Source organism: Lepidochelys kempii, chromosome 1 (assembly GCF_965140265.1).
Source record: "Lepidochelys kempii isolate rLepKem1 chromosome 1, rLepKem1.hap2, whole genome shotgun sequence".
NCBI lineage: Eukaryota > Metazoa > Chordata > Testudines > Cheloniidae > Lepidochelys > Lepidochelys kempii.
The window spans coordinates 335,104,510-335,129,603 of record NC_133256.1 but is presented as its reverse complement, the minus strand read 5'-3'; the positions used below and the strand labels follow the sequence as shown (position 1 = coordinate 335,129,603).

Below are 25,094 nucleotides of genomic sequence, written 5' to 3'. Positions count from 1 at the left end.
ATCAGCAGTGGAATTGTAAATAAGGGATTTACAATACTGTAAGAGGGCTGCCCAAGCATCACACAAGGGGGGATTGCTCAACTCTGTGACTCAGCAAAGCCCAACAGGGCATGTCTGGGCTAGTGTTTTCCAGGCACATGGACTGAAGGTATAACATAAGGGACAGTGGCATCATGCCTTGGTCTTTCTTCTCCCCCACCTACACTAGAAGAAACAAGAACAGTGGAAAGACAAAGACTTCAGCTGAGGAGAATAGTCCCAGGCTCAAAAGGGGAATCCTGTGTATTAAGAACTGTAACATTCAGTGTGGTGAGAAAACTGCTTGATCCAAATACCGCTGAGTGTAATAAGGTTTAAGATTTTAGACTGTGCACTTACCTTTTATATTCTTTGGTAGTCATCCCTGACCTTTTTATGCCTACCACTTATAATAATTTAAAATCTATCTTTCTATAGTTAATAAATCTGTTTTATATTTTACCTAAAACAGTGTGTTTTCATTGAAGTACTTGGGAAATCTCAGCTCAGTTTACAAAGGCTTTTGTGTGTCCTCTCCACATCAAGGGAGGGGCGGATTGGGTAATAAACTTACATTGGTCAGGCTTTGGACCAGGGCAAGATGATACAGTTCTGGGGTGCAAGGCTGGGGCTTGGGAGATTTGCTGGTGCCTTTCTCTGTGTGAATCACGAGTGGCTCTGGGAGCATTCATACAATCTAGCTGGGTGTGGGGCTCCATATGTTGTTGTGCTGAGTGATAACAGCACCTGGAGGGGGTTGCTACTTGCCACTAGCAAAGCATTGTGAGAGACAGTCCAGGCTGGAGAGTTAAGAAGGCACAGCGGTACCCCAGTTCCAGGTTGTACCCTGGGGATCCTGTCACAGGGTTTGAGCCGGTTCTGTGTTGTATTGTTGAAAAGGAACCCCTGAATATTGAACCTGGCCCTGGTTGCTGCTGATTCCTGGCAGAGGGTTACAAAAGTTCATGTTGAACCAACAACCTTAACTCTGCTTTCTTGTGTGTATACATTAGATACATTCTTTGTGATCACTTACTAATTCTCAAAGGCAACAATGCTTTCTACAACCTCAGATATATACATGTATCTACGTTAAGTTGATTACATTTACAAACACTGCAGACAAATTATCTTCAAACATCATTCTTCCAAATAAAGTACGGAATTCCTGCCCTTATACCTGTAGGTAAGATTTGAAGGATTTATTGCCTGGGTTATTTCAGCTGATATTCAAATGAAACAGGAAACACTATGTCAGCCTCAGTTTTAAAGCAACATTTCTTTTCATGTTTGAAATCTAGAATGACAAAAAACCTAATTCGTATGTTTTTTATCTTGCTAAGAAATCAGCAACTACCATAGGGGATATTTGAGATTTTTTGGCTACATATACTAGGCACTCGAGATTAGCATCTAGTCTTTTGTTTGTAAAATGAGTTTTCCCTATTCTCTCTAAATTAAAAAATTAAATAATTCAATGAACAATACTAAAGGAAAAGGCACCAGCTGTTACTGCTGCACAGTGCCTTCAATTTCCAAGAGTTATCACCAGTACTAGAGGGGAGGGCTGCTTGCTAAAATGGCACTTCTGCTGTTGCTATATCTAGTGACGTTCAGTTGGGCCCCCTCAAGCGTTCCTGTGAAGGAGTAATCTATTAGTGGAAGTGAGCCTCAATTTGTGGAGAGCAACCCTGCAAACAAAAAGCTCAAGAACCTTCTGTCCACTGTGTAGCCCAGCTCAAGACCAAGAGATAGAGAAAGATGTGCAGTACTTGAGTGTTAATCTTCTTTGCATTAGTATTTGGCTTTCCTGATACGGGGGAGATGTTGAATCCAACAATAGTTGTAGTCTATACATTTTCTTTTTTAGAGAATGCCCTATAGCATCCCTTAGTGCCTGGTGTTTCTCAAACTTTAAGAAATTAGGCCTGATTCACGTCAATGGGAATTTTGCCATTATTTAGGACCAAGATTTCACCCTAGGACTTATCTAATACACACTGAAGCAATAGGACTCTTTGGGCCCTCAGGGGCGAGACTATAACCTTACAATCTGCTCTGGCAGGAGCATGAATTGTGAGTCAGCATCACAATTGCTTTCTTGTTCCCCACTTGCTTTGGGGAGTATTAAGATACTTCACCTTTTATGGGGAGTAGTTCTGTCCCTTGTACAACTTGCTAGCTCCTATTGCTGGAAAGTGTGTGTGTGTGCAGTCAGGGCTCCACTCATTCCCCTTCCCTGCCCACTTACTGATTCACAGACACCCGCACACATACAGAGCCTATTGTAGCAGGAAGCAGGAGACATAGCTTCCTGTTCTCCTTTCCACAGGTGAGTAAGGGCTGGGACAATGTCACCCTTAATGAGCAGAGGTGCCGTAACAATAGTTGACCGAAAACAAATTCATTCAGCAAAATGGAGGGATAAAAAAAGAGAAGAAAAAGGAAATAGACGGGGACAGACCTGGTGAGACCGTTGTATGGAGTGTAGTTGTAGCGGTGTCAGTCCCAGGGTATTAGGGAGACAAGATGCGTGAGGTCATACCTTTTATTGGCCCGACTTCTGTTGGTGAGAGACAAGCTTTACGCTACACACAGAGCACTTCTTCAGGTGAGGCTGTATCACACCTGCCTCCGTTCACTGTCCTGGGGGGTGGGTACCTGAAGTGTATTGCACTAGTGTATTAAGTGGGTACCTGAAGTGTAAATAAGAGCACTAGACAGGTAGGGGTAGACAAAGAAGCAGCACTTAGGTCGACGACAATGACAGGCAAGAAATGAAGTACTGGCATACACTTGATGAGTCATTAAAACCAGGTCCTCAGCAAACACCAGTTTGACCTTTCTGGCAAGGGGAGGCAAACACCTTTTTCACTAAATGGAAACAGAACCGCAGTCAGCTTAGCGCATATTTCCCGGGGGAGCATCTCAGCCTCCAGCCCTGACAGCGTGTGTGAAATAAACTCTGGGTCTCTTCCCAGCTCCTAGCTGAGAAAAATCCATGTCGCCTGAACCTCCGCCACCGCAGCCGAGAGGCCCAGGATCTAGCTGGACAGTGCCCAGCACCACAGGGCCCTGGCCTCTAGGGGCTCCCCCCAGTGCAGCTACCGGGCGGGGGGGCACGTGAGCGCTCAGCCTCACCGGCGGGCCCTGCCCTGGAGACTGGGTGCACCGTGGGGAGGCAGCTGGTGGCTCCAGGGCGGCCAGGCCAGTGGAACCTCAGCTCCCTGGAGGCAGGGCACAGTCCTGCGCTGGCCGTGGAAGGAGCTCGCCGGCCGCTGCCCCGGCTGGGCTGCGGATGAGAGCGGGTGGCCAGGCGCCCTTTTCCCCCGCTGCAGCGCGTCGCTCCCAGCCCGCCCCGGAGCGGAGCCATTGCAGCGGGCGAGCGCAGGCTGCGCCCAGGGCCGCTGCAGGCGCGGAACCTCCGCGCTCCCCCCGGGGCTGGAGAGCCTTCCCCAGGCACGCGCCTGCGCTGCCTCCGCCCCCTCCTCCGGGCCCCTCCTCTCTCCGCGCGGTGGCGCTCACCGGCTTTGTCAGCCCTGCCCTGGCTGGCCTGGGAGGCGGCAGCCGGGGCGCAGGCTGGGTGGGAGCCGCTGCCGTCCGCGCATACGTCCCGGCGAGCCGGCTGCAAGCCAGGGCGCTGCCGCCGGCGAGCGGTGGGGGGTAGCCAGGCAGGCACGCGGCGAGCCCGAGCTCGGACAGTCTCCTGCCCTGGGTGTCGGGAGCCCGGCAGCTTCCAGCCCTTGCCGTGCGGAGAGCGAGACGCCCGGCAAGCCAAGAGCCGGGCGGTCCCCGAGCCGCTGCCATCAGCCGGCAGAGGGGCTGGAAAGCCGCTGCCGTCAGCAGGCAGCAAGGACGGGGGGCCCACGGCGAGCAAGTTGGGGTGCAGAGGAGGAGGGGAGCCCTGCCCTCTCCCGGGAAGAGTCCGGCATGCAGAAGATGCCGTGCATGGCAGCGAAGAAGAGGAGGTTTTGTGGTCCCGGCTGCTTGGTGTTTCCCTGGCGCTCTTGCTTCCCCGCTTGGATTTGCGGCTGGGCTCTAATCTGCTGTCAAGCGGCGCGGACTGGGGATGCTGTTGAGACTTCCTCCCGCGTGCAGCTGCCTCAGTGCCAGGAGGTGAGATTTCCTTACCCGCCCTGTCTGGCTCAGCAGCCTCCAGCAGGAGTTAGACCTGCGGCTTTCCTTGCCAAGCAACCACGTTACACTCTTGCTGCAATACGGGGCATGATACTTGCAGAGCAGTGAGTGGTGTTTGTTCCTCCACACGCTGGTAACGATGCCTCTTTAATGTTGTGGGAGAGGGGGAGAAAGAGGCGCAATGTGCTGGCTGCGTTTTAATGCTTTTAAACAAGGGAGCCTTTTGATAATGCAGTTACGAAGTCTTCTAAACCGTTCTCTGTGCTCTCTCATCAGTAGTTATAAATGCTGTGGCCTTAACATGATTGTTTTCATTCTGGATCAAGGTTTTGAGGTCTGGCTGCCTTGCCTGCTTAATTTAGCATCGTTATAAAACAAAATGCTTTGCTGAATGCTGAGCTCTTTCTTTTTTATTTAATGTCTATGTTAGGCTCTCAAGGACTTTCTGTTCTCCCCTGGCGTGTAGCAGTGTTTCACGGGACTTCAATCTGCAATAATGGGATGGCAGCGGAAACATGAGCGAGCTCTTGAAATGTTTTGGTTGAAACATTTGTAACCAAACCCAAGAGTGAGATGCTTGCTTAAAAAAAGCCTCAGAATGAATCCAAAACCAGAGAGGCTTCCTCTAAACGAGTGAGTTTTGACAGGTCTTTGACTATTTATTGTCACTGTGTCCAATACTTGGGGCAAATCAGCAGAAAGGTACAAATTATGAAGAGAAAAGAGATCAATGTCTTTAGCTGATGCTAAATTGGCTGCCTGGAGTTGCAGGGGTAGTTGTATTCTAGATTGAACAGTCACATAGGGGAAGATACAAATTTTGGTTAACTGATATCTTTCTCTGCTACTCAGGCAGGAGCAGGGGTGACTTTAATATCCTCTTGAGCAGAGACTAGTGGTTTTTCTTTCTTTAAAGTATGGTAGATAATGCTACTCTTTTTAAAAGAAAAGTTGAGTCAGATTGCAAGCTCTTCGGGATAGAGACTTCCTCCCTACAGGTTTATAAGACACAATGCGCACCTGTGTGCGCGCAATGTGGTGCAAAACATAATTTTGAACACTTTTTGGGGAGTGGGAGGAAAGAGACGTTCCATTTTAGTGCACTGAATCAGTGTGACCGATCAGCTGAGTCGCACTGTCCAAGCAGAAAAGTTGTGGTTTAGCTATAATTCGTCTAGATCTGGCTGATATGCCTAAGGCTCAATCCTTCATGTTTTACCATAGCTCAGTCTAAGTTTATGCACCCAGTTCTTTTCCTCTTTAAATCAATGGCACAGCTCCAACTGTGATTTACTTCAGTCACAGCATGATTAGGCACCGTATTTCTAAATCAAAAGATTGAGGCTGTCATTCGAAAGTATTATAGCTTTCTTCTTTATGCATGGCGAAATCAAAGACTTGATAGAGGCATTATCACTGGCTATCCCAAGGGCTTGAAAAGCACGTCTTAATGCACAGGCATGCAGTTCACTTCGAAATTTTTGTAGGATCTTTCCATCAGCTACAGCCACCATTTTTTTTATTACTCCTCTCCTACAGAAGGGGAGTAAACATTTTCCAATTTTTGGTCCCCTAAAGCTTCCAGTCCTTGGTCCCTGCAGAAATAGACCGTCGCCTATTGTTGTAGAGTATATATTACAATATTACTAATTTTTAAAATATAGATAATGGACACCCTGGGGTTTAAGGACTTAAAAAGTTATCGGTATCACTGTTTTTTTCTGGTGAGGAGTCAACTAGTTAAATGAACTGAGTTTAAGAAGAGGGCAGAAGTCAGGAAATCATCCTGCAAGCCACTAGAGCTGTGATAGATGAGGGGCCAAAATTACAGCTGGTGTAAACAGAAATAACTACGTGTACTAAAACATCTTTGGAATTGCTAAACGTTATAGATGGAATTTCCTAACTCAGTGGTGCAGCCAACACAGGAATTCTATATTAGCCCTTATCTTAACAGATAAAGAAGAACTGTTCACAGAACTAAAACTTAATCATAACTTAGGTGCAGGTGATTATGATTTGGTCACATTTATAGTATGCAACCAGAATAAAGTCCAGACCAGTAATATATATACTTGGTGCTTTAACAGGACTAATTTCACAAATCAGAAAACAAGTGAGCCAAATCAGCTGGGAGGAAGAATTTAATCAGAAAAATGTGATTGATAATTGGGAATCATTTAAGAACATTTTACCAGCTGCCCAAAAAGTCACAATTGAGGAAGAAGGCTGTGCTGGTTAAAAAACCAACCTGGTTTAGAGGGGAAGCAAAGGTATGTGTAAAAACAAAATCTATCTAGTCTATCCTCTCAGATGGAAGAAAGGGGAAGTTGATAGTAATGAATGTAAACCAGAAGTTAGGAATTGTAGAAAATTGATAAGGGAAGCCAAAGTACACAAGGAGACATCTGTGGCCAGCAGAGTTAAGGACAATAAGAAGGAGATTTTTAAAAATATATTAGGAACAAAAAGAATCCTAACAATGACGTTGTTCCATTACTAGATGGAAATGATAAAATTATAAATAGTAATGCAGAAAAGGCAGAAGTGTTCAATAAATATTTCTGTTCTTGTATTTGGGGGGAAAAACAGATGACATGGTCTCATGATTTGGCGATGATCACATTTTTTCCATTCCAGTAGGATCGTTGGAGGATGTTAAACAGAAGCTACTAAAATCAGACATTTTTAAATCAGCAGGCCCAGATAACTTGCATCCAAGAGTTTTAAATCAACTGGGTGAGGAGCTCATTCAACTGTTAATGTTGATTTTTCAATAAGTCTTGGAGCACTGGGGAAGTTCCAGAAGACTGGAAGAAAGCTAATGTTGAGACAGTTTTTAAAAAGGGTAAATGGGGTGACCTGGGTAATTATAAGCCTGTCAGCCTGACATTGATCCCAGGCAAGATAATGGATTGGCTGATACGGGACTTGATTAATGAAGAATTAAAGGAGGATAATGTAATTAATGCAAATCAGTATGGGTTTATGGAAAATAGATCCTGTCAAACTAACTTGATATCTTTTTTGATGAAGATATCATTGTTAGGAAATGTTAATTAATATTCATCCTAAATTGACCTCTTCTTAATTTCCTCTCATCTCTCCTAGTTATTGACCTTTGCACCAGCCTAAATGATTCTTTCCCTCATAGGTGTTTACATTCATTGAAAAAGGTACGGTGTGGTGCCTCCCCTCTTACTTGTCTTTTAGCCAAGCTCTAGATAGTTGCGGCCAGGTCCTGATCATCACCTACGGGGTACCACTGACCTCATCAGGAGTGAGGGGCTCAGCATCTTTGAGGATTCATTTTTTTTTTTTTTTACTGTTCACCTATGTTTCAGGGTCCGCAGCTTTGACAGGAAGCTTTATTCAGTGAATAGCAGCCATGAAATTGACAAGAATGTCAATTTCACATTTAATTTCAGGAACACCATATTTTGGTGTTTCTGAAACAAAAATTTCAGCTGTCTTCAGTTTGCCTAGTAACTTTGGTAAATTTTTGCTTTTGTTCTGAATCAGAATGAATGCAAATTCATAAATACCGAAGTTCCCAAGTTTTGGCCAGCACTGAACCGCTGACAGAGTTGCCAACTCTTGTGATTTTTATTGCAAGTCTTGCAGTATTTGGTGATTTGTTTTCCCTTAAAGCCCCAGTTGCTGGAATAAAGAGATTGCTTGAAAATCTCAGCTTTCGTTTGAAATAAAAGTAAGTTTCTCGCCCTCATAATGAAGGAAAACCTGAAGTGACTGCACCCTAAAGGCTCAGAGACCAGAAGGCAAAGGAAAAGAATCCAAAATGTATTTACCCAGGCCCTCTCTCGCATGCTCTTCAAGACAATCTCATGATTTTTTGAATGCATGAGGTTGGTAATACTGCTACTAGGGAATTAAGGAGGATAAAGACATTGCAGAGACATTAAATGACACCAGTATCAGTCTTTCCACAGAAAATGTTGGCAAGAGAGCTATCCCAGACCTGTTCTCTTCAGGGAATAAAGATGAGGCACTGTTAGACACTGAAGTATCAAAAGAGAACAAATTGTAGTTCAGCCAAAAACAAATTACCTGAACTAGATAGTGGTGTTCATTAGGTACTTGGATGCTATAGCAATGGTGCAGCATCAGAGTCTAAATATAACAGAAAATAGCATGAAATGTCTGAGCTGCTAACGGAAATGTGCAGTCTCATAAAAACAGCCACTATGCTGGAGGGTAGCAAAAAATGTCACACCTATATTTAAAATAGGTGCTAAGTATGATGCGGGGAATAAACCAGTTAGCTTTTCTGGAGTACCAGGTAAATTTTGTTTGGCCTTTTCACCACATCTGCACACTGAGCTGATGTTTTCCCTGGACTGTCCATAATGATGCCCCTGTCTTGAAGTTTCTCAGATGGTTATCGTCACACAGATCACACCTTCCTTATAAAGTGTATTAATATTGCTACATTTTTGCAAAAAAACCTCCAACGAACAGCTTCACACATGCCGTCCCCGCAAAACAGAAACCTTTAAGTCAGAAATCCATGACCTGTACTTTTTTCTCAGGCCTTTTCACTCAGGGCTCTCTCCTGGTGGCAGGTTAACAGTGCTGATCAAATGCTACTTGTTTCTGGTGAGCTGATCTCTAGCTCTGCATTTCCTTAAAGCCAATGAGGAAATAAGAAAGTAAGATTTCCTGAGCCAGCTGTGTTCTTCTCTCCTTACTCACCATGTTCTATTCAAATCTTTAAAGTCGACAAGCCTTCCTTTAAAGAGAAAATATGGGTGCCCTATTGTTAGTTCTTTTACACCAGGATGTATGATTTATATATGCAGTTTGGGCGAGGTCCAAGGCCCAGTGAAGTCAATGGAAAGACAGTGCTGCTCTGAACTCAGTTAAGTGACACCAGTTAGATGCTGGTGTAGTGGACTGATGACTCAGCTCTTAGAACTTTACTTTTCTTGACAAGCTTCCTCTCTGCAAACTATATTAGTAGATACGCACCCGGTCCTGGCACTTGCCTATTTTTAAGTACGCTGATTAGTGAGGCAATAACTACCTCCACCCAAGCTGCTCAAATAATAGTCGGAGTGTAGCTAATAATTGATAGTGAACATATTTCCTGATTCAGTTAGAATAAGACAAATAGACCAGATTCGCTGGGTCTGTCTCTTAGCCCCCATATCTGGCACTGAATACAGGATTTTTAAAAAATGCATTATCCTATCCAAATATGGACTACTTTCTTTGCTCTTCTCTGGTTGGGTCGTATAGGGTTGGGGAGATATAAAGGGACTGTGTATTGAAGTCACCCAGACACTCTGAATTCTTAGTTGGCATGTTTTGTGTTGGCCTCTAAAAAAGGATAGACATACACCTATTCTGATTTCATGAGGGAAGAGGTTCTGCTGCCAGTGTTCAGTTCTTCACCAAGACAATGCCTTCCCAGTTACTTTATGGGTTGGATTTCTTTCCGAGACCTGCAGACCAGCTACAGTGTGCAGCTGAATGCTTAGTCCTCTAATCCTGAAAGGTCATTCTCCAGGGTCTGATTTCCATTTACACAGCCAGAGCAGTATAAACGGGCCTTAGTGTAAATGGGAATCAGGCCCCATATCTTTAACCTTGCGTTGTAGGTACCTAAGACAGCTAAGGTCAACCCTAGTTAAATAATACCAACTTGCAGGAAGGAATTGCTTGCTTCTTCCTTGTCTGTTGTAATATCAAAAACTGGATTGTGTCAGGAATCAGGGCCTGGTCTACAAAAGGCTGCGTGATTGACCACGCCACCTGACTGGCTGCAGAGGCCAGCAGGCTGGCCATAGCTTAAGAGCATCAGCAGCTCACTGGTTCCTCTGTGCTCATGTCCACCACTCTGCTTGCTCCTGAATTACCTTGTTCCTGCTGCTCGTGCTTTGCACCTTGGCTCTGTCCTGCCCATGCCTTGACCTCTCTTTGCCTACTGCCCTGCTCACTCCAGTGCCTGCCCTCCAGTTTGACCCTTGGTTTCAACTTCGGACTACTGACTCCAGCTCTGATCCTAGTCCTTGGGTCCTGACACCTGCTCTGACGACGAGGCATGAGGCCTACTCCAGCCACAAGGCTAGACCACCCTTGTCCCAGTTGGATGACAGATTCAGAAATCCTTAAAATTAAGGCCAGGGGTCCTCGGCGGTAGTATGGTCCCTATCAAGGCCCCAGCAGAACTGGCGGCTGCCATCCAGAACCAGCAGGTGTAAGTAACCACCCTGCTATCACAGAATGTGGCCCTGCAAGTGCAGGTGGCTCTGCTGGCTCATCCTACTCCATCCCTCCCAGAGCCGAAGATTTCATTGCCCAACGAATTTGACAGAGATTGGGACACGTTTTGGGGGTTTCTGAACCAGTGTCGGCTCCTGTTCCTCCTACAGATCATTCCCACAGACCAGGCCTGTGTGGGGCTCATCTTAAGTTTGTTGAGAGGGGAGGCATTGGCCCAAGCTTCTCTCCTCCTGGAACCGTCCAGCCCCCTCTTGCGACAATTGGAGGAGTTAATTCAAGCCAGGTCCCTCATTTTTGACAACCCCCACTGTGTGCAGACTGCTGAGGCAGGCCTTATGGCAGGGAGGCCAGCCCATTGCCAAGTACACTGCTGATTTTCATCCTTTGGCTTCTGACCCCAGGTGGAATGAGGCAGCACAGTGCCACCATTTTTGCCCAGGGTTAGATGAGGATATAAAGGGTGAGCTTCTGTGGGTGAAGCCACCGTCCTGTTTGAACAATCTGACTCGTGATCAGAACTGGCGATGGCCTCTTTTAAAATCTCTTTCTAGTAATGAACTTGTTTTATTTAAGCCGTGTTTAAAGTGAAGTGTCTGGGAAACTCCATTTGGGGTTTATTTCTATTAAAGAAATAATGGACTTGTATTGTCTAGGAGAGGGCTAGGCAGTACAGAACATACATTTCTGGGGGAAATCTAAGACTGGGATGTGCTGGGGTCACCATGCCGTTTAACCAAGGCAGGTGAGAGCCACAGTGTAAGTCAAGCCTGTGGCTGGCAGGCTGCATTACACACAAACACTCAGGGTGTGGCTTGCATGTTGGAAGGCTGTTTGTGTGCAACCCAGGTGGGAGCTACTTCAGCAAAATATTATAAGGCACCCAAGGTTGCAGGGCAGGGGTGGTGCAACTACTCATTAGTCTGGATTGTGCCCGGGTCTGTCACCCTGGCCCCCCTGGTTGTGGAGGAAAGCTGGAAAATGTGAACCCTAAAGGCTCAAAACCAAGGTAGTAAATAAAAGGAACCTAAACTTTTAAACATGTCTCATGATTGTGAGGTGGCCTGACTCATGATTCTGGAATGTTTGGTGTCAAATACTGAAGGTGCACTATGATAAGCAAACTTTGCTGTAATTCTGGTTTAATGTTTACATTGTGAATGGAATCCTCCAACAGCATTTCACCGGGAAACACACACTTTTAGGAAGTAATTGCAAAACACTTGGTGAAGTCATGATCTCATTGAAATCAATGCGAGTTTTGCCATTGACTTCAACAGAGCCAGGACTTTTCCTCAAGTGTCAAATTAAAGTCAGTGGGCTCATGTCAGTGGAGTTACATTAGATATTATACTGGCTCTAAAGCTACTCTGCAAAACTTTCTAGGTGACAAGACTGAATTGTGTTCTAACAGTTTGGCAGACTACAACATTGTAACTAGGTCCTCCCATAGGGTATAATTACATTGTAGATGGGATCTAACTGTGTGCCTCTCAACTATGGAAAGGTCTGGAACCAGTAGGGTTAGCTTGATCCTGAAGTGCTAATTAATGAGTAAATAGTAAAATTGTTTTTCTTAGTGACAGCTTACTACCAAAGACACAATATGGCACTGCAGGATCTATTCATATCTGAGAAATAATTGGCAGCTTTCCGTCACAGTGAATTTTTGCCTGTGGTGTGGGCCAGACCAAAGTGGACGCGTACATTCACTTGTAAATAGTCTGATTCTAGTCTGACACATTTTTCAAATAAGCTAGACTTCTTTATGGATTTAGATTGATAACACGAAGTGGGTTTGGACTTTTTAACCTCCTGAAATGATGCTGTTACTAATTGTTGACATTGCTAAAGCATGCCAACTGGACATTGCTGAGTTTTCTTCCATAAGGTTTTGGGCTAGACTGTTTCTCCAGGGCAAAGCCTGTAGTACAGGACAGCAGGTAGTTGTGCTGCTCCCTCACCATCTCAGGAAGGAATTGAGGCTAGAGGAGCTGTGCTCTGTTCCTTGCTCAGAGCGGTGGTGTGATTTTGTTGCTGGCTTATATCAACAGCAAATATCCACCCATTCTCCATCACTCCTTATCTGACTGCTCTGGGGAGGGGGGGGAGTGGGTGCATGGAACAGCACCTGCTCATGCCTGGACCCAAGGTCTGAGTAGCATGTAGGGATGTTAGTGGGATTTCTCATTCTCCTACATAAGCCTGTAAACCAAGTCACAGTGTAGCTTGTAGTAAGCTTTGAATTTGTTACTGCCTAAAAAACTGAGCTAGTTTTATGGGTTGGATGGCAGTGCAAGAGAGAGAAAAAACTTAGGAGAGGGCTTCTCCTAAACCATCCACCCATCCTTCTTACTCCGTAAGCTACAAATTCTTCTTACCAGATAGCGTCCAATTTTGATTTGTGCTTTTGGCTGCTTAATTTCAGGTATGTGCAGTTGTTATGCACTCACAACTTTTAGGAAGTTGTGAGTGCATAACTGGACCCAATCCTGCCCTCAGATACACAGGCATAACTCCAATTGAAGTTATTGGGCTAAATTCTGTACCTACCCATGCCTAGAGGCTTGTAGGAGAATACGAAAAGTGATTCACTAACACTTGACAAATAATTCATGCCTTTGATATATGGGGGTCCTATCACACCTCGTGCACCAGTGAAAATGAAATGGTCATGAAAATGTTCACAGGTCTCTAGAAATTCCCAAGTTTAGCTTGAATGAATCATCTGAAAATTTGTAGGAAGTGCATTATTTGCTATATTATCCATTATTTTCTTCTTTGAAAACATTCAGTCATCCAGTCTCGGAGCAGACAAAATCCCATGTGATGTTGGCAGCCAGTCACTCATTAAAAGTAATGAATAGCAAATATGCTAAATGAACAGTTCCCAAACAATCTATAGTCTGGCACTATTCTTACATAAAATACTGGCGAACACTTATGAATAAAGCATATGTTTGCAGAAATTGGGATCTAGTCATGGCCTTCAGTTTTGCAAAATTGGGCTTTCACAAAACCGAAAGCCAATAGAACTGTTTTTGGGCTTTTATTTAATTTCAAAAGAAACAAATTAAAAAAACCCAAACAAACCGAACCATTCTCTTGATATGCTGGCACCCTAACTTTGCAGCCTTTGTGAACAGGAAGCTTGGTCTGCACACAGTTGTTGTACGGTTATAACAATTGATTAGGGATGTGATGAGTTTTTATTAATATAATTATAGCAGCACAAACACTGTGGTGTGGATGCAGTTATACTGGTATATCTTATTCCCCTTCTCACACAGGAATAACCTATACACATATAAGCACACTTATGTCAGTATAACTGAATCCACACAAGGGGAGTTGTACTGTTTTACCTATACTGGAGTAGCTAAAGCTGTACAACTCCTTTGTGTGTAGACAAGGGCTGAGAGTGAATGGAAGGAAATGTAAAACTGACTAGTCTATTTCTATTGTTTTGAGCTCTGGGACACGCCAAAACTAAACAGAGCTGTGTAAATAGTGACAAAGAAATTCAGGCCAGATTCCTGAGCAGTATAAATTGGCAGTTCCATTGAAGTCAGTGAAACACCAGTTTACACCGGCTGAAGATCTGGACCCTGATTTTTAACCTGTCAGTGTTTTTCAAAGGAATAAAGGAAAGGTGAAGAAAACGTGTTTTGAAGGTTTCAGAGTAACAGCCGTGTTAGTCTGTATTCGCAAAAAGAAAAGGAGTACTTGTGGCACCTTAGAGACTAACCAATTTATTTGAGCATGAGCTGTAGCTCACAAAAGCTCATGCTCAAATAAATTGGTTAGTCTCTAAGGTGCCACAAGTACTCCTTTTCTTTTTGCGTGTTTTGAAGGAAATTCTAGAAAAGAGGAGAGGGTATAAAAATAGCACAATGTCAGGCAGGTGACCGTCATGCAGAATTGCCCTCTGGTAACAAAGTTGTTGCTTTGAAATATTTTTCTGTCCCCTGCTTCTGTATGAGAAACCCACACAAACAATGGGAAGTTGACTAACTGATGGTACGGGTGGAACATTGAAACTGATGTTTCGCAAAGCTCCTGTCATAAATATAAAGGGAAGGTTAAACCCCTTTGAAATCCCTCCTGGCCAGGGGAAAGCTCCTCTCACCTGTAAAGGGTTAAGAAGCTAAAGGTAACCTCGCTGGCACCTGATCAAAATGACCAATGAGGAGACAAGATACTTTCAAAAGCTGGGAGGAGGGAGAGAAACAAAGGGTCTGTGTGTCTGTCTATAGTCTGTCTATATGCTGGTCTTTACCAGGGATAGACCAGGAATGGAGTCTTAGAACTTTTAGTAAGTAATCTAGCTAGGTATGTGTTAGATTATGATTTCTTTAAATGGCTGAGAAAAGAATTGTGCTGAATAGAATAACTATTTCTGTCTGTGTATCTTTTTTGTAACTTAAGGTTTTGCCTAGAGGGGTTCTCTATGTTTTTGAATCTAATTACCCTGTAAGATATCTACCATCCTGATTTTACAGGGGGGATTTCTTTATTTCTATTTACTTCTATTTTTATTAAAAGTCTTCTTGTAAGAAAACTGAATGCTTTTTCATTGTTCTCAGATCCAAGGGTTTGGGTCGGTGGTCACCTATGCAAATTGGTGAGGCTTTTTATCCAACATTTCCCAGGAAAGGGGGGGTGCAAGTGTTGGGAGGATTGTTCATTGTTCTTAAGATCCAAGGGTCTGGGTCTGTAGTCACCTAGGCAAATTGGTGAGGCTTTTTACCAAACCTTGTCCAGGAAGTGGGGTGCAAGGTTTTGGGAAGTATTTTGGGGGAAAGGACGCATCCAAACAGCTCTTCCCCAGTAACCAGTATTAGTTTGGTGGTGGTAGGGGCCAGTCCAAGGATAACGGGTGTAATATTTTGTACCTTGGGGAAGTTTTGACCTAAGCTGGTAAAGATAAGCTTAGGAGGTTTTTCATGCAGGTCCCCACATCTGTACCCTAGAGTTCAGGCAGGTGACCGTCATGCAGAATTGCCCTCTGGTAACAAAGTTGTTGCTTTGAAATATTTTTCTGTCCCCTGCTTCTGTATGAGAAACCCACACAAACAATGGGAAGTTGACTAGCTGATGGTACGGGTGGAACATTGAAACTGATGCTTCGCAAAGCTCCCCATCCAGCAAAGCATTGAAGTGAGCGCTTAAAGTTAAGCACGAGTAGTTCCATTGAAATCAAGGCAAAGGTGTGATATTAAGCTGATGTTTCTCTAAATATTTCAATCTTAAAACATCCTTCTCTTTTAAATTTCTTGAAAACTTTTTAGTTGATCCTGGGTTTTTGGCAAAAGACACTTTTGATTTTTACATGTGTGGGACCTAAAACTGACTGTCCCTCTTAATGCTCTTTTTAATTTAATTTGTGTAGCAGATTGGACATGATGTTTCTTTGGGACTCCATTACGATAGAGGAAATGCAATGAAAAGGGCTGCATTGATTCCTCAGATGATTAAAGCTGGCAGTAGTTCAGAGTCTCGCTAGATTAAAAAGGACCACTTGTTAAATTATATTACTTTTATACTGTTCCAGATAAAATTCTTGCAAGCCTTCATCAGTGCAGAAAGAGAGATGAGGCTTACTTGGCAATATTTTGTGCATCAAATCCTTGGACATTTATTTTCCTTCAGATACTGTAACTGTGGAAATTAAATTTTATTCAGATCATTGACTGAATCACTGTTTTAAAGAACATATGGAAAGAGATGCACATCTTGTAATATATATACACACACACACACACATGCAAGTCAAGAACAATGTTCATGTTGCCATAAATGGTTCATTCAAATTGTAGAATCCTCCTAAATAAGTGACATATATTTGAGTAACTTTTGCCCCAGCTATATTGGTTTTCTCTAATAAAGGGTAATATTACTCCTATTGAAGTCATAATGCAGATAGATTTTTTTTTTTTTTGCATTTGCTGTCTTTTGAAAACAAATAATCCCGCCCCCCCATAATTAGGGGAGAGAGCAACAGGTTTGAAAGGAAAGTAGTGAATTAGATACAGTATATTGGTGTTCTGATTAAAATTATGATCGCATTCAATATTGCCTGGCCTTTTTGATGGTAATGATTATATAGTTGTAGCATGGGTGTGTGGCCTCCCTTGGAGATGGACAGAGACAGTCACGAGCCCCCCCCAGTGGGTAGAGGCGGGACACCCACACGCACCCTGCTGGAAGCAGAAGAGTGGGACAGGAATCAGAAGTATAAAAGGCCAGCCCTCCAGCTCCGTTAAAGGGGAGCTGCTGGAGCAGAAGGATGTCTCTCACCCGCTGCTAGAGCTCAGACCTGACAGCAACCGCTGCAGCACCCGACATCTGGAGGGACTGCAAGAGCTGTCAGTTGCTGAAGACCTTGAGGAGTTTCTGGGGCTGCCGTTATCTGTTTACCCCAGTGAGACGGATGATGACCCTGGAACCCACGTACCCCTCCTTGAATGGGAGTGTAGGAAGTAGCCCAGGGGAGCTGAATATAGTAGCTGACTGACAGCTGGCCGGTGTGTTGCGGCCCAATTTCCCTCCTGACCCAGTGGCAGACCACTCTGCCACTGTTATGGCCCTGGGCTGGGATGAAGTGGAGTCAGGTGGGCCTGCGTCCCCCTACCACTGCCACTCCACCCCAACTGTTTGCTGCCCCGCCATTTGAGGGCCTGGGCGTAGAGACTCATTATTGCTCAGTCCTGAGTACAAGCCCGAGTGTCCTGACTTTGCTGCCCGCCCTGTTCGAGGGCCTGGGCTAATAGATTCCTCATTTGCTGTGTCCTGAATACCAGCCTGGGCCACCTAATTGCTTGCTGCCTCACCCTGCTGGAGGCCTGGGGCTTGTGGACACTCCTGCTCTACCCTGACTGTGGGTTAGAGCCCCCTAACTGTTTGGTGCCCTGTCCAGTTGGAGGACTGGGGCCCTTAGACTCAGTACTGGATTACCCCACTGAGTAGCAGTGAACCCGATGCTAATTCCTCTCTGAATTGTGCTCTTCCAGAGGACTTATAGTGAGCGGGCATGGCCTCCCTCCCAGACAGAGGGACAGCTGCAGCCCCCTTACAATAACTCTGAATAAAGAGCCAAATCATATTGCAGAAGAACATGACCATTAAGCCTGTATAACAAACCAAAGTGCGTTCCAGTCCTATATTGTACACTGTATTGACAGGTTGTGCGAGCTTTCATCTTGTGTGAGCTCGCACACGTTGTGAGTTGAAGATGACTTACAATATTGACTGACTGTGAATAACAGGCACAAAAATGACTGTCCTGAGTGCAAAAGTACACAGGTGATCTTGCGTAGGGAAGTTATCTTGTGATGAGCAGGTCTCCTTGAGTTCTTGCAACTTCATGATTAACAACAATACTTGCAAAGTTCTGGTGTTCTTAGCTTGCTTGTAAGCCTTTCCCTAGAAGCATGCTTAATTGCTTTTCTACGTGTCTATTCATTATTACTGTTACTATTATTTGTTATTACTCATATTGTCGTAGTGCCCAGGTGCCCCAGTTGTGGACAAGGACCCCATTGTGCAATACCGACATATGAATAGGGTGATCACATAGCAAGTGCAAAAAATCAGGATGGGGGTGGGGGGTAATGGGCACCTATATGAGACAAAGCCCCAAATATCGGGACTGTCCCTTTAAAATCGGGACATCTGGTCACCCTTCATCTGAAGTGTAGAACATGTAAAGCTTGTGGGCTCCATTCTCTGTTACCTCTCACCTCCTGTAGTCACTCACCTCCACTGCAAAGTGAGTGAAAATGCTCTGAGGTTAAAATGGTAGCATATTATACTCGTGTACACCACTGTCAAGTGGGTAAGTGAGATGCGCAGCAGCAGCCCCAGTTCAGAATCCATATGGATAGGTAAGAGGGAATGAAAAGAACAGGGCAATTTATTAAGTGATCCATCCCCTATCATACAGTCCCAGCTTTTGGCAGAGGTTTAGGGGGACACAAAGAATGGGGTTGCGTCTCTAGCCATCTTGGCTAATAGCCATTTATGGACGTATCCTCCATGAACTGTGTGCACGCTCCATGAAGTGTGCCCTTGTTGCCAATGGCTAATGGCATTTTGGGCTGTATAAGTAGGTTCAATGTCAGCAGATCGAGGGACGTGATCATTCCCCTCTATTCAACGTTGGTGAGGCCTCATCTGGAGTAGTGTGTCCAGTTTTGGGCCCCACACTACAAGAAGGATGTGGAAAAATTGGAAAGCGTCCAGCGGAGGGCAACAAAAATGATTAGGGGACTGGAACACGAGACTCATGAGGAGAGGCTGAGGGAACTGGGATTGTTTAGTCTGTGGAAGAGAAGAATGAGGGGGGATTTGATAGCTGCTTTCAACTACCTGAAAGGGGGTTCCAAAGAGGATGGCTCTAGACTGTTCTCAGTGGTAGCAGATGACACAACAAGGAGTAATGATCTCAAGTTGCAGTGGGGGAGGTTTATGTTGGATATTAGGAAAAGCTTTTTCACTAGGAGAGTGGTGAAGCACTGGAATGGGTTACCTAGGGAGGTGGTGGAATCTTCTTTCTTTGAGGTTTTTAAGGTCAGGCTTGACAAAGCCCTGCCTGGGATGATTTAGTTTGGGATTGGTCCTGCTTTGAGCAGGGGGCTGTACTAAATGACCTCCTGAGGTCCCCTCCAACCGTGCTATTCTATGATTCTATTTAGTTATCTAATTTTTTGTTTGAACCCAGTTATACTTGTGGCCTTCACAACGTCCCCTAGCAATGAGATCCACAGGTTGACTGTGCATTGTGTGATGAAGTACTTCCTTATGTTTAAAAGCTGCTACCTATTAATTTCATTGGGTGACCCCTGGTTCTTGTGTTATGTGTAGGGCCCTACCAAGTCATGGTCCCTTTTGGTCAATTTCACGGTCATAGGATTTTAAAAATCATAAATTTCATGATTTCAGTTATTTAAATATGAAATTTCATGGTATTGTAATTGTGGGGGTCTTGACTCAAAAAGGAGTTGTGGAGGGGTCACAAGGTTACTGTGGGGGGGGTTGCGGTACTGCTACCTGGACTTCTGCACAGCTGCTGGCAGTGGTGCTGCCTTCAGAGCCGGGCAGCTGGTGAGCGGTGGCTGCTGGCCAGGGGCCCAGGTCTGAAGGTGAGCTGCCGCCAGCAGCAGCGCAGAAGTAAGGATTAGGGATGTAAAATAGTAAACGGTTAACTGGCAAGCATTAGTCTTACTGGTTAACCCACCCTAACTGTTAACCCCAGCCCCAGCCACGCCGGCCGCCAGAGCAACCCCAGCAGTTCACCGGTTAAACGATATAATTTTAATCGTTTAATCGGATAACGTTTAAAAACAATATTTACATATTTACAAATTCTGAAAGCAGCAGTGCAGAAGTAAGGGTGACATGGTATGGTATGGTATTACCACTCATACTTCTGAGCTGCTGCGGGCAAGGCGCTGCCTTCAGAGCTGGGTGGCCGGCCAACGGATGCCGCTCTCCCGGCGGCCCAGCTCTGAAGGCAGCGCAGAAGTAAGGGTGACAATCCCGCGACTCCCCCTAAAACAACTTTGTGACCCGCCCTGCAACTCTCTTTTGGGCCAGGACCCCCAATTTGAGAAAAGCCGGTCTCCCTTGTGAAATCTGTCTGGTAGAGGGTAAAAGCACACACAAGACCAGATTTCACGGTCTGTGGTGAGTTTTTCATGGCTATGAATTTGGTTGGGCCCTAGGTATGTGAAGTGGTAAAGAACATTTCACTATTCACTGTCTCCACACTATTCATGATTTTATAGACCTCTGTCATCCCCCCACCCTTAGTCCTCTCGTTTAAGCTGAACAGGTCTAGTCTTTTTTTTGTTTTAAATCTCTCCTCCTGTGGAAGCTGTTTCATTCCCCCAATCATTTTTGTTGCCCTCCTCTGTACTCTTTTACATTCTAATATCTTTGGAGAAGGGGCAACTAGAACTGCATGGAGTATTCAAGGTGTGCATCTACCATGGATTTATATAGTGGCATTATGATATTTTCAGACTGATTATCTATCCCTTTCTTAATGGTTCCTAACATTCTCTTAGTTTTTTCCACTGCCGCTGCACATTGAGCAGATGTTACCACAGAACTATCCATGGTGATGCCAAGATCTCTTTTCTGAGTGGTAACAGCTAATATAGTTGTACACATCATTTTGTTTGTGTAGTTGGGATTGTTTTGCACTGTGCATTACTTGGCATTTATCAACACTGAAATTTCATCTGCCATTTTGTTGTCCAGTCACTGAGTTTTGTGAGAACCCTTTAACTCTTTGCCGTCAGCTTCGGACTTACAAAATTACGTAAGATAGTTATCATCTGTAAACTTTACCACCTCACAGTTTGCCCCTTTTTCCAGATAATTTATGAATATGTTGAACAGTACTGGTCCCAGTACAGATCCTTGGTGGGGGGGGGGGGGAAGGCGGCTCTCTCCACTGTGAAAATTGACCATTTATTCCTACTCTTTGTTTCCTATCTCTTAACCAGTTCCTGATTCATGAGAGGACCTTCCCTCTTAGCCCATGACTGCTTACTTTGTGTAAGAGCCTTCATGAAAGGTTTTATGAAAGTCCATGTACACTATATTCACTGGATCACCTTTGTCCACAGGCTTGTTGACACCTGCAAATAATTCTAATAGATTGGTGAGGCATGATTTCCCTTTACAAAAACTGAGTTGACTCTTCCCCAACATATTGTGTTCATCTAAGTGTCTGATAATTCTGTTCTTAACTATAGTTTCAACCAGTTTGCCTGGTATTGAAGTTAGACTTACTGGCTTGTAATTGCCAGGATCACATCTGAAGCCTTTTTAAAAAATTTGCATTACATTAGCTAGCCTCCAGTCCTCTGGTACAGAGGCTGATTTAAGTGATCCGTTACATACCACAATTAATAGTTCTGCAATTATTTGACCTTCTTCAGAGCTCTTGGGTGAATACCATCTGGTCCTGGTGACTTAATAATGTTTAATGTATGAATTTGTTCCAAAACCTTTTCTGACATCTCAAAGAACAGCTCAGGTTTTTTCATGAAACTCACTTTTTCATTTTCAATGAGCTCTGCTACTTGAGAAAGAAAGTCTTAGCTATGTCACTAGTGGAACCTGAACGAGGAGGTGCATTTTACAGCACTTTTGAAAGGTCATCAGGTTTGGACTCAGCCAGATTTCCAACTTTGGCCACCGTGAAGTTGCCTGTTAAGGCCATGGCCCTGTAAACACTTTTATGTCTGTGCTTAATTTTACTCCTGTGAGTAGTTCCATTGAGGAGGAGTGGTAGTAGGAAGTTCAGACGTGTATGTAAGTGTTTGCAAGATCTCGGCGTAAATAAGCACCTAATTTGCATGGGTGTTGGGCATTCAGAGCATTTTAAGTAAGAAAAATGCAGCGCTTCATGGCCTTTTGCCTGAGGTTCAATGTAATACTACCCTAATTCTCAATTACTGAGGGACAGTCTCCACTCATTGATATATTTTGCTTTCCACAACCAACTTTCTGTACAACTTCTCATGAGTGATGTACCTGAATACTTAGATGCTAATATCTAAACCGGGGATTGGCAAATCCGCTGGCGGGCCGGGACAGTTTGTTAACCTGCAGCGTCTGCAGTTTCGGCCTATCGCAGCTCCCCCTGGCTGCAGTTCACCGTTCCAGGCCAATGGGGGCTGTGGGAAGCAGCAGTCAGCACATCCCTCGGCCTGCACCGCTTCCCGCAGCCCCCATTGGCCTGGAACGGTGAACCGTGACCATTGGGAGCTGCGATCGGCCGAACCTGCAGATGCTGTAGGTAAACAAATCGTCCCATCCTGCCAGCAGATTTTCCTAATGGGCCACGTGCCAAAAGTTGCCGATCCCTGATCTAACCTGTATTCTTAAAATTTATTCACCTAAATTTGGGTTATTTCTGATTATGTACTATACGTACCATATGACTTTTAAAAAAAAAAAAAACTTGGTATTTGTGGATAATCCAAGCACTATACCCAGATGGACGGACACACTTTTCTCAACCTGTGTATTATATAATTTTAACATTAGCTTTAATAAAAATTTTTAAATCTGATTAGTATCTGACAGTTTCTCTGTCAGGGGATTAACTGAATGTGCTTTTAATGGGATGTTCCCAAGCTAAGAGGTCTCTCTTTAACTGTTATGACCCTGCTGTTAAGTCTCACATGTTTCTCTTCTAAATTTGCTGGAGTTTACTTGCCTTGTGGCAAATTCAGTCTCTCAGGAGCTTCATTTTTCACTTTTTGTTATGGTCTGATCTCATTTCTTCTTTTGGAGTGTAAAAAGGAAGGAAAATGGCCATCTTTCTTCAATTATCTTCTCTCTGCCTTCTCTCCTCAACAGTGTAGCTAATTAGCACTGGTTAAATCTGCGATTCTAGTTCTCTATTGTTGGAGAGGAGTCCTGGCTATAAAAATAGAAGTTTCAAGATACACTGCTGTTACAAAAAAATTCCATTGATGCAGGAAGAGTGTCCTGCTACCAAATTGGAGACTTTACAAAAAGTGGGCAGTTGCTTCTCACTATATTTTGTTCTCCAGCAACTTCAGTGTGCCTTTTTGATGTGAAAGACCACTTTAAAGAAATCCGTAGAGAAGTCTCTATAAGCTAATTGTTTAGAGGATTTCTGGAATACAACTTCACTGCTAAACGTGATCGCGCATAAAAGCCACTCTTCACTCTGGCACAGCATGCAAAGGAAGAAATACATTTCACTAAGTCTGAGATAAATTTTTGACCCCATATAACTAAGCTAATGGGGTCCAAAATATCTGTAGTACTGATGAACTCCATTGCCCTACCTAGACTGAATACTCTAATGTAAGGGGTTTTCGAATAACTGAGATTAATCTGTGGTGAAGTTTTAGCTATATTCTTTTGTGACTTGAAAGTTACTTAATTCTAACTTGCATCCTTAACAGATTTCCTATCTTTAAAACTAAACACAGTAGCTTTAAACAGAAAATTGCGTCGAGTTAACGCCTATTCTGAAAACAATAGTTTCTAAGTAAGGGTAATGTGTTTTAATCTTCTATTAAAAATATTTTGTATCTATCTGAGGTTTGATTGAGCACCCATTGAAGTCAATGGAAATTTTCCCATTGACTCCATGGGAACTGGATCAGACCTCTAGTGCATTCCATCTAGGATGACCAGACAGCAAGTTTGAAAAATCGGGACAGGGGATGGGGGTAAATAGGAGCCTATATAAGAAAAATACCCAAAAATCGGGACTGTCTCTATAAAATTGGGACATCTGGTCAACCTAATTCCATCTGAGGTTCCCAAAGCAATTGTAAAACATCAGTTAAAAGCTCAGTCCCGCAAGACCTACACATGGGAAACTTCAATGGGAATTTTTCACCTACCAGGCTTGTGGGATCATGCCTTAAGCCTCGCAACATGCCAATGAAATAGGTAAATACTACTACAGCAGTATTACAAGTGGATAAACTGAAGCACAGAGAGGTTCAGTGATTCATCTCTGGTCGCACAATGAATCAGTGGTGGAAAGACAAACAGAAGCTAGAAATCCCTATTTTTAGTCCCCACTCTAAACACTAAGGGACATTCTCCCCTAATGAACTCCAAAGGACTGTCCTTAATCATGCAGCCTGCTGCCATTGGCTCCAGTGTTGTCAATGTTTTGATTTTCTCTCATGCTGATGAGAAAATCTTTAACCCCATATAACTCAAAATCAATATTGTAAACAAGTTATTTTCATGACTTTCAGTCAGTATTTTAGGAGCTACAATTTATTAGAGAACCACAGGCTTGATTCACGTTTCCATGCGTCAGTGCGTAAGCACACTGACACAATGATGTAAACGTTTTCAAGATTCGCTGTGGTAGCTTCAAAGTGAAATCAATGCATAGTTAAAGGTAACTGCCAGACATACCAATGGATCAAAAGGCTCCAGCTGTGGGAAGTGGATGTGTTTCAGCTAAATGGTTGAGGCTTAATTATTAGTAGACTTCTGTGGAAGAGAAATCAAAATATGTAACTGATTAGATGAGGTACATCTGAAGAAGTGGGGTTTTCTACCCATGAAAGTTTATGCCCAAATAAATCGGTTAGTCTTTAAGGTGCCACCGGACTCCTTGTTGTAGATGAGGTACAGTATTGTAGAATCTGAAGGCTGGTCTACCACAGAAAGTTAGAGAGACAAGGTGGGTGAGGTAATATCTTTTAATGGACCAACTTCTATTGGTGAGAGAGACAATCTTTTGGGCCACACAGAGCTCTTCTTCAGTTCTGGGAAAGGTAATCTGAGTGTTAAAGTTAAATGCAAGGTCCAATAAAAGATATTACCTCACCCACCTTGTCTCTCTAATGTCCTGGGACCAACATGGCTACAACTACACTGCATACTAACTAGAAAGTGAGGTCAGCTTAACTACATAGCTCAGGGCTGTGGAAAATATTCAAGCCCTGTGTGATGTAATTAAGCTGACCTAAGCCCCAGTATAGAGACTGCTAGACTAAAGTAAGAATTGTTCCATTGACCTAGCTACTGCCTCTTGGAGAGGTGGACTTACTACAGGGACAGAAGAACCCCTTCTGTTGCTGTAGTGTCTACAATGCAGCACTACAGCGTCGCAACTGCAAGTCTGCTGCTGTAACATTTCAAGTGTAGACATACCCTGAGTAGCACTG

The 25,094-nt window shown here is 44.0% G+C and overlaps 1 protein-coding gene across 2 annotated transcripts in view; it reads left to right on the top strand.

Moving 5' to 3' along the window:
• Positions 1 to 3,604: 3,604 nt before the first annotated feature.
• The window catches only part of ELAPOR2 (endosome-lysosome associated apoptosis and autophagy regulator family member 2), a 138,924-nt gene continuing 117,434 nt past the window's right edge, over positions 3,605 to 25,094 (top strand). The window contains exon 1 of one of the 2 annotated variants that reach the window (XM_073328674.1): positions 3,605 to 4,134. In XM_073328674.1, the coding sequence (XP_073184775.1) occupies positions 3,949 to 4,134 (186 nt within the window). In that variant the 5' untranslated portion in view covers positions 3,605 to 3,948. Of the gene's footprint in view, positions 4,135 to 4,650; positions 4,789 to 25,094 lie in introns of those variants that run through there. The other variant, XM_073328676.1, reaches the window with a different exon arrangement.